The 9,766-nt window shown below is 36.1% G+C and overlaps 1 protein-coding gene across 1 annotated transcript in view; it reads left to right on the forward strand.

Moving 5' to 3' along the window:
• The window catches only part of STK17A (serine/threonine kinase 17a), an 80,456-nt gene extending 74,470 nt beyond the window's left edge, over nt 1-5,986 (forward strand). The window contains exon 8 of the mRNA XM_053714547.1: nt 492-5,986. Within this exon, the coding sequence (XP_053570522.1) occupies nt 492-834 (343 nt within the window). The 3' untranslated portion in view covers nt 835-5,986. The remainder of the gene's footprint in view (nt 1-491) is intronic.
• Nucleotides 5,987-9,766: the final 3,780 nt, after the last annotated feature.

Raw genomic sequence — 9,766 nt, forward strand, 5'->3', positions numbered from 1 at the left:
TTTCCTACCCTCTTCTCTTAGGTGGAGAATTTCAATGTCCCCGGTAGATGGACAGCTCCTGCCTGCACGTGATTGGCTGTGTGTGGACAGGGGCGGGGTTGCACGCAAGCGCAATATAGCACTTGTGTGTAATGTTAAATTTGGGCAGCTGGTTGCTGCCCGTCAGATGAGAGCTGGGGCGGACAGGGGCAAATATCTACGCCCCTCTCTGCCCTTGATTGAAAAATCGAGCCCAAAGTAGTCGATACCCTGCAGTATCACATTTTTATGATTCAGGGATGCAAGTCTCTTTCAGTTCCTTTACAAATTAGGTAGTCCTGTCCCTAGAGGAGAGAGGTACATGACAAGAATACAGCAAATCTTACAGCACTGTATAGTTTTGTGGGGTTTTTTGCAAAAACTCTGATTTCCCCCAACACCCCCCCCCCCCCCCCAAAAATAATCTATACAATTAAATACTTAACTAATAGCTCATTTCCTTTGTTTGTCAGAGGCCGAGCAACAGCAGAGGAATGTCTTCAGCATCCTTGGTTAGCTCATGGTGACCTTCCAGACCCATTTGGTAGCGCTATGAATGCAGCACAGGAAAACAACTCTGCAATCCAAGAAGAGGAGGAGGACTTTAACCCTGATCATTCTGCTGAAGCCAGCACAACCCAGCAAGGGCTAGAGGAACAGACTGTGACTGAGGAGCTGATTGTAATGGCTTCTTATACTTTGGGACAGTGCAGACAAACTGAAATGGAGAAACAGACTGAATCTACGGCCATTACCAAACGCTTTAAGTTTGAGGAGCCCATATTGCAAGAAATACCTGGAGATTTTATCTACTAAGCTCTAGAAGCTGGGACTTAATGACTGTGTTAGAGATTAAAGGATTTTTTTTTATTGGAACTTTAAGCCTCTTGATAAACCAGTAGCCAAATGTCAACATGCTGATAAGAGAGCCGCTGGTTGTCATGGCAAAATGAATACGATTCAGCAGTGCCATGTTAATCTTACATATGAACAAGGTCTGTACACATGTACGTTTTTAGGTTTATTTTGGTTTAGTCCCTCAAAACATGTTGTGCTATTAAGTCACGCTGTAATGGGTTTTCTTAGGTTCGCTAATCAGTTTCGCAATGCATTGGCCAGAGGTAGACAATTTTTTTTTTTTTTTTTTTTTTTTTATGGAATTGGCCAAAAACTTTGACAGAAATTCTTGAGTAAAATATAATGAATAAAAAAAATCAAGATCTCACTGAAATATTGCAACAGTTCTCAAGCTAGCAAGTGTTATGGTGTTAAGATCATACAAATGACATAAAGGCACCATGTTTTTAGTATAGTGTATACAAATCCCAAGCTGCAATCCACATTTATAAATGATAAAACAATTAGAAAGGCTGTTTTCTGAGCATGTTAAAGAAAACTTGATAAAGTTATTTGATGTATGAGGTGACATTACTATAGTTGCAACATTTGCATACTGAATGTCCGTGGAACCTGTGCCAAACTAGCCATCTCTGGAGCCATATAATAGATCAGCTGAACATGTTTCAGATTTCATACTTTTTTGTCCCTGTGTAAAATTTATAGTGTTAGAAAATTTTTTTTTTCTTTGTCTGACCCAATAAATGCATAATTTGCACCATTATATTTTGGTGTGAAAAGTGTTGCAATATGAGTTGTTTAACTATTGAGACCCTCTTCCAGTAACAATATTTTTGAGGAAGTTACCTGCAGCGTGCAAAAATATATAGGTCACTATGTTAACTTGCCCTGTGTCCGTAAAGACTGTAGCATAACTGATAACTATATTGGAAGCTAAGCTTTCAACATCTAGATAAGCTAAGATAAAAAAAAAACTGCACTATTTTGGCTTAATTTTACAGAGCTTAATTATTATAATGTATAATGATGTGGAGCATACACAAAAAAACTAGTATTTTGTGCTCTGGGAAGTCTTGTAAATGTACTTATTTATGTTTAAATGTTGGTATAGGACATCCTATGGGAAAGATCTTTCCGTTTTAGTAGTTTAAAGAAAAAAGGATGTTATAAAAGTGCTTATAAAGTGCCTTTCATGGATCCACTCTTACCTAACTAGCCTCAATTGTTAGGCATAACAGCCTTTTATGTCAACAACTGCTTTTAGTGAGACTGAAGGTTTGAGGTGTTAAATTGTTTAGAAGCTAAAATATGTGGTGATTGCATTCAAAGTATTTGCATTTGGATAATATCCATATTTCACACCTTCGCCCATGATAGTCTGGTCAGAACCATTTTATGTTAATTGTGTTTTTGTTTACCTTTTGTATTCATTTAGGTAACATATTTCACAAAATGGTCCTAATTAACTTAAGAATGCACAGCAGTATTTATTGAACGTTCCAACTGCAGATAGCAGAGCAAATAATTTGCTGACAAAGACAAATTGACTGTGTCTTTATGCTATGGTCTTTACTTAAATGCCACAGCAGGGGGTTTATGGTATTTATATATACAAAACTCTTAAAGGGACATCAAACCCACGTTGTTTTTTTTTTTTTTCTTTCGTGACTTAGAAAGTGCATGTAATTTTAAACAACTTTCTAAATTACTTCTATTATCTAATTTGCTTCATTCTCTTGATATCACTTGCTGAAAAGCATATCTAGATATGCTCAGCTGCTTATTGGTTGCTGCACATAGAGGCCTCGTTTGATTGGCTCACGCATGTGTATTGCTATTTCTTCAACAAAGGATATCTAAAAAATTTAGCAAATTAGATAATAGAAGTAAATTGGAAAGTTGTTTAAAATGACATGCCCTATCTGAATCATGAAAGTTTAATTTTGACTAGACTGTCCCTTTAAATATCAAAAGAATCAAATTGAGTTCTTTTATAATTACATTGTAGATAGCAGAAATACCTAATATTTGATGTAAAAAAGGATGTTTAATATTGCCAGAAACTGGATTTTTTTATTAACATTTTATTTGTAAAGTTATTTTTCTATTCAACAAAATACATTTTATGATTTTTTTTTTTTCTGTTAACAAAATGCAGGCTTGGTAAAGTAATTTTGGTTTAACATCTTGGTATACAGCTCAGATTATTTTCAATATTAGCTTAAATATCTGATTTACATTTTTAAAGGAACAGTAAAGTCAAAATTAAACTTTCATGATTCAGATAGAGCATGCAATTTTAAATAACTTTCCAATTTACTTCTGTCAAATTTGCTTTGTTCTCTTGGCATCTTTTATTGAAGAGAAAAACCAGGTAGGCTCATAAGAGCTCAGGAGTGTGCATGTGTCTTTAGTACTCTAAACAATGTTGCAAAACACTGCTGCCAAATGTGCACACTCCTGAGCTCTTATGAGCCTACCAAATTTTTTTCTTCAATAAGATACCAAGAGAATGAAGCAAGTTTGATAACCAAAGAAAACTGGAAAATTGTTTAAAATGGCATACTCTATCTCAATCATCAACGTTTAATTTTGATTTTACTGTCCCTTTTTAATGCCTACTTTTCTTCTACAAAACATGGAAAGGTATATGAAATTGCTTACAATAGACCAATTTTTTTTCCTGATTAAGTTGTAATGTTTGAAGGCTTCTGATTGTAAAATGGGGATAAAATAGATAGTTTCCCCAGGTAGCATGTACACACTTTACTAAAAGCATTTATTTAATCTTGTGTTTGTATTCTGTAACAACAAAAACAGAATCGGCCCCTTGTTCTGAATGGAAAACAGGATTTATTTATTTTTTGCAAACCGTAAAACAAAAAATTTGATATAAAACTTATAATTTCAAAAAACATCTCTCAACATCTTAAAGTGAATGTAAAGTTTTATCAAGTATTGCCGGTTTTTAAAAATACTATTAAAAAGAGGGGCACTTTCATTGATGAAACTTTACATTGCACCATATTTTGTAGAAATACTTACCTCTTCGTCTTGATAGCCGATCCAGCGTTTCGGCAGCTCGTCGAAAGCCTCTTCCTATGTAAGCAATGCCGATTCCGGCATCCTCCAATCACGGCTTCCCCCCGGGGAAGCATTGCCTAAAGCAACGCCGTGATTGGAGGAAGGCCGGAATCGTCATTTCTGACATAGGAAGAGGCTTGCGACGGGCTGGCGAAGCGCTGGAGCGGCTTTCAAGATGAAGAGGTATTTCTACAAATATGGTGCAATGTAAAGTTTCATCAATGAAAGTGCCCCTGTTTTTAATAGTATTTTTAAAAACCGGGCACTACTTGATGAAACTTTACATTCACTTTAAGTGTTTTGTATGGGCTAAGCACACACCAGGGACACTAAGCAAACTTTAATAAAGATACTAACTGAAGTATTTTTATCCTGCATTACATTGGAAATCTGTAAACATACTCCTGATAAAGTTGTGAATAGTCTGCATTCCAGAGGGTGAGTTTTTTGCTTTGTCTTTCAAAGGTTTTTGTGGGAAACATTTTTTCTTCTTAGTCTCATCTGGTTTGTCATCTATCGCTTTTTTTTTTCTCTCTTTGGTTGCGTTTTCTTGGCAGTGTCAAGCCTTGATCTTTCATAGAACATCTGGACCTTAAAGTCTTCTCATTCCTACATTTACTGTTGACAATATACAATTTTGGTTGTAGGCATTTCCTGTAAGAGCTCTCTTTTTGAACGACACTTTATCATATGCATCAGCAGTCACATTCATTAAGTTATAGGTCACACGTTTGTTTTGGTGGCGAAAAATAAAATAAGCAGATTGTAAGTGCCTATCAACAGCATCATTTCCCATACAAAATAAGTATATTTGCTACCACTATTGTGGACTCCACATTTGTAATGTTTTGTATTGGTTAAAAACTATTCAGACTGCAAGTTAAAAGAACATGATACCCAAATGTTGAAACACTTGAAAGTGATGCAGCATAGCTGTAAAAAGCTGACTAGAAAATATCACCTGAACATTTCTATGTAAAAAAGGAAGTTATTTTACCTCAATTTCCTAAGTATTCACACCCAAATATAAAGAGATACTAGTCCCAGGACTTGCAAGGGAGCGTACATCTGGCATGTACAGGCACAGTTATGTTATTTCCCTATTCAGTTTAACAGAGTTTACTATGAAATCTCATGAGATCAAAGCATAGCATGACTTCAGCACTGCTGACGCTGATTGGCTATTGGTGTTTTTTTATTTTTCTCAACTTATAGCTGGACAGTAGCTGAAGTATAACTGTTACCAGAGCACTTACTCTTGTAAGCTGAAGACATTTTGAGGTAAAATATCTTCCACATAGAGATATTCAGGTGATATTTTCTTGTCGGCTTTTTAGTTATGCTGTATAACTTTCAAGTGATTTTAGCATGTGGGTATTATGTCCCTTTAAGTATGTTCACAAAGTTCCGCATTCACCATCTCCCTACCAGCTTGTAACCATTCCTTTCATATGCTGCAGTCGTCTGCGACAAATTGCCGCACTGTCATTCCTAAATTATTTTAAGGAAAGCTTAGAGGACATACAGTATATTAGCGGAAGTTGGGGTAGTATACAAAGGAAATGGTTATTGCAAACTTTGTAGTGATTATCTCTGTAAGTTCATAGGAAAAACAAAACTAAGTTTCCCAAGTGAACAGTTTTCCTTCTTGCTATACAAGAGTTTGAGCTGTAAGTATCTGGTTCCTTTTGCTAACTTAAATAGAAATGGGAATAAAGTTTATTTACTCTATTTTGTTACAAGGCCATTTTTTATTGGCTGCGCTAAGACCTGTGATGTTTTTGATTTTTTTTTTTTTTGATGTTTCTTTGTGCCTTTAATAAGATTTTTTTCTTATTTGTACAGTAATTTTAAATCAGAACTGCTGATTTTGTATAGATATTAAAGTCTAAAGGTTTGCAAGTTAAAAACAAACTGTTAATAAACTCTGTATACTCCTTTATTACTGGAAAAAAATAAAAGAAATGTTTCTACTGATGTATTTTTGCAAGTATAAAATAAAAACAGGTACATTCAGTTCTGAAAATGTGTAAGTTATTTTCCACTCCACTTGTCCGCAAAGTTCATGATCATTTTATATATATATATATATATATATATATATATATATATATATATATATATATATATATATATATATATAGTACCTTTACAGTTTCCATTGCATTGCTCAGCTAAATGTGTGCCAAATAGTATCACTCATTTGAAAGCAACAGTTAAACCTTATAATTTTTTTTTATGAAAATAAGTTTACAGAACACAATTTTACTGTACTGATCTTACATAAAGGCCTTACATTCATAAATAAGGAATTTGTTACCTTTAAATTCAAACAAATCATTCAACAATTAAAGGGGCATGAAACCCAATCTTTTTTCTTCTTTCATGATTCAGATAGAGCATACAATTTTAAACAACTTTCAAATTGACTTTTATCAAATTTTTAGTTTTATTATCTTGCTATCCTTTGTCAGCAGCTAGCTCTAGGTATGATTTTGTAAACAAGAGAACAAAGCAAATAGAATTGGAAGGTTGTTCAAAATTGTATACTCTGTATTCATGAAAGAGAATTTGGGTTTCATGTCCCTTTTTAAAAAAAAAATAAAAAAATCTAATTATACTGCGAATATCAAATTTTCCTCTTTCTTTTGGTATCCTATGTTCAAACATTATTCAAATATATACATGTAACAAAATATGTTGCTTTTGTTTTTAATAAAATCTTTTTAACTTTTTTTTTTTTTTTTAAAACAAACTTTATTGAAGAATAAAAAAAAGTTGTTATACAAATGAGTAAAGAGACATTCAGCATAGAACATACAGGGATAAATAAATGGTAAGTATTACAGGCGGCATTCAAGTGTGACTCATCATGTGTCCAACATAATCAAGTTCTCAATGTCTCTTTAGAGTTTTTTTTTTTTTAAGCTTGCAGTATTTTCTTCTTATTTATTCATAACAAAACTTCTAATTTTAATAACACAAAAACCTATAAACATTGCTACACATTGCTTGAGTCTGAAAATGTTATTTCAAGTACAAAATTCTATACATATTGTCTTTTAAGGTGGCTGGGCATGGGGGCACTCCTAGCTTGTTGTGTTCTGTGTTTGCTAGATGGTTTATGTTAATTCAGTTATATCTGGATGCATTTCTTAGGGGTTTGAGATTGTTCTGAGCTATAGGAGAACAAATGTCAAGAAACTACTCCTTTTTTGTGGCTGTATAGATTGTGTACAAGTTCTTTGGTGAGTGTGGTGAAATAAAACCCCAGAGGTGCTAATGGTAATAAGTAAAAGCAGAGATAGGTAGGGCTGGGTATGCTTAAATGTGACTTGGGGAAAGGTAGTGGCCAATAGATTCTTGAAGTTTCGGTGGATTGATTTATATGTTAGTGTCCATTTGGGATTGTTTAACCAGGGGTTATTGCTGTATCAGTGTGGATGTATGTTTCCCAGTATAGGGACATGGCGCAATAGAAGTCCATTCTTTCGGTTTTGAGGTAATGATACCTCTCTAGAGACAGGAGAAGTGTGACGTTTTGGGACCAGTCCTGTTTGGACGGGATCCTACACTGTTTCCACAGTCTTGGGATTAGTTGTTTTGCACTACTGAACATGATGTAAAATAGGGTGGCTTTATATTTTCACTTAATCTTTGGAGGGTTGTTAAATAATAATGTTAAAGGGTCGAAAGGGATTGTCTGTGAAAGAACTTTCTGAATTTCCCCATGTATCTCTTTCCAGTATGGCAGGAGTATAGGACACTCCCACCAAATGTGTAATAGTGTTCCTGTCTGTTTGCAATTTCTCCAACAGAGGGGGTCAGAGTGTTGAAAGATTTTTGCTAATCTGCTTGGGTATAAGTACCATCTCCCTAACAGCTTCATGTTTGTCTCAGTTATTCCCATTGATGAGGGTGCCTTGCCCATCTGTTGGAAGATGGTGTTCCATGTATTTGGGGATATCGTGGTATTCATCTCCGTCTCCCAAACCCTAGTGTATGATGGTAGGTTTGTCGAATGTAAGGTTGTTAGAATTTTATATGTCATGGATAGTGATCCTCTCGTTACTTGCGGTGAGTGGCACAGTTGCTCGAAGGGGTTAAGGTTCCGAGTAAGGTTGGGCTTATCTTTGTGGTGTGCGAGGAAATGTGATAGTTGGAGATATTCGAACCATCTATTAAAGTGTTATATTTTTTTCTTCCAAAGATGCTTTTGTTAAGATATTCCCCTGATCTAGCACTGTGCATATAGGTAGGCCTGCTGTGATAGAGTATGAGCCCTTCGCCCATAGGTGTCTAAGTGGAGGGTAGTTGTGGTTGTGACATAAGGGAGTCAAGGGTGAGGGGATTGTGGATATATTCCTCTGAGATCTGGTAAGACTGTCCCATGTAGTTAGTGTATCTAATACCAGTGGGGAAGTGAATGTAAGACTATCTCTATGTTGTCTATGTGTCCAGCACATAGCTCCTAAGCTTTGTGAGCCCGCTAGGTCGTGTTCCAATTTGACCCATTCCTTGTTCGGTGTGTTCTTGCACCAGTCAATCACCCTGATGAGTTGGGCTGCTTGCTGGTAGAGTAAGAGATTGGGTACCCCGAGGCCTCCGTTATCTCTGCTTCTATAAAGAACCGGTTTTGCTATTCTAGGGCGTTTGTGTGCCCAAATGAAGGTGTTAACAATTTTTTGTACGGTGTTGATGTAATGTGGTGGGGGTTGGATGGGGATAGTCTGAAACAGGTACAGGAGCTTGGGTAGCGTACTCATTTTAAAAGCTTGTATCCTCCCCAACCATGAGAGACTTTTACCCTGCCAAGATTTTAACTCCAATCTAATAGATTCTAGAAGGTGGAGGTGGTTTAGTTGGTATAAACAATCTCTGGATTTCGTTATGTGTATCCCCAAGTATTTGATCGAGATGTTTTTAGATGTAAATTGAAATTGTGATGTGATCTGGGTGTTTACTTGGTCTGTGATCCTTATGCCAAGAAACTCGGATTTTGATATGTTTATTTTAAAGTTGGAATATGTACTATATGTCTCAATCTCAGGGAGTAGTGACGAGAGAGACTGTAGGGGGGAGGTGAGCAAGAAGAGGATATCATCAGCATATAGTGTTAACTTGTATTCTGTGTTGTTTATCTGAATCCCTTGTATATCTGTATTTTCCCTAACTCTTGAGGCTAAAACCTCCATGGCAAGGATAAATAATAAGGGGGATAGGGGGCAGCCCTGTCTTGTTCCGTTTGAAATCCGGAAGGGTTCAGACAGAGAGTCATTTAACTTAATACGGGCTGTTGGCATTTGATATAGGGCAAAAATTTTCTTTGAGTTTTTCCCCTATACCATACCTATTTAGAACAAGTTTCAGGAACGTCCAATCCAGCCTGTCGAACGCCTTTTCGGCGTCGACAGCTAGAAAAACTGTTGGGATATTAAGTGCTTGTGTGTACTCTAATAAATTGAGAACCTTAATGGTGTTGTCTCTCGCTTCCCTTTGGGGTACGAAGCCCACCTGGTTTAAGTGAATTAGTTGGGGTAGGAATCTATTCATTCTGATGGCTATTAGTTTCGCAAATAGCTTCACGTCCACGTTCAATAATGAAATGGGACGGAAGTTTGAGGGGGTATCTGGTGATTTCCCGGGTTTGGGGATTACTGTGACATGTGCTTCCAGCATTGAGGGTAGGAATGGGTGTGTCTGGTCGACCGTATTGTAAATGTTGCACAAATGTGGTAATAAGATATGTGCATACTTTTTATAATATGAGACGGTGAAGCCGTCTGGTCCTGGGCTTTTGCCAGTG

Source organism: Bombina bombina, chromosome 5 (assembly GCF_027579735.1).
Source record: "Bombina bombina isolate aBomBom1 chromosome 5, aBomBom1.pri, whole genome shotgun sequence".
NCBI classification, from domain to species: Eukaryota; Metazoa; Chordata; class Amphibia; order Anura; family Bombinatoridae; genus Bombina; species Bombina bombina.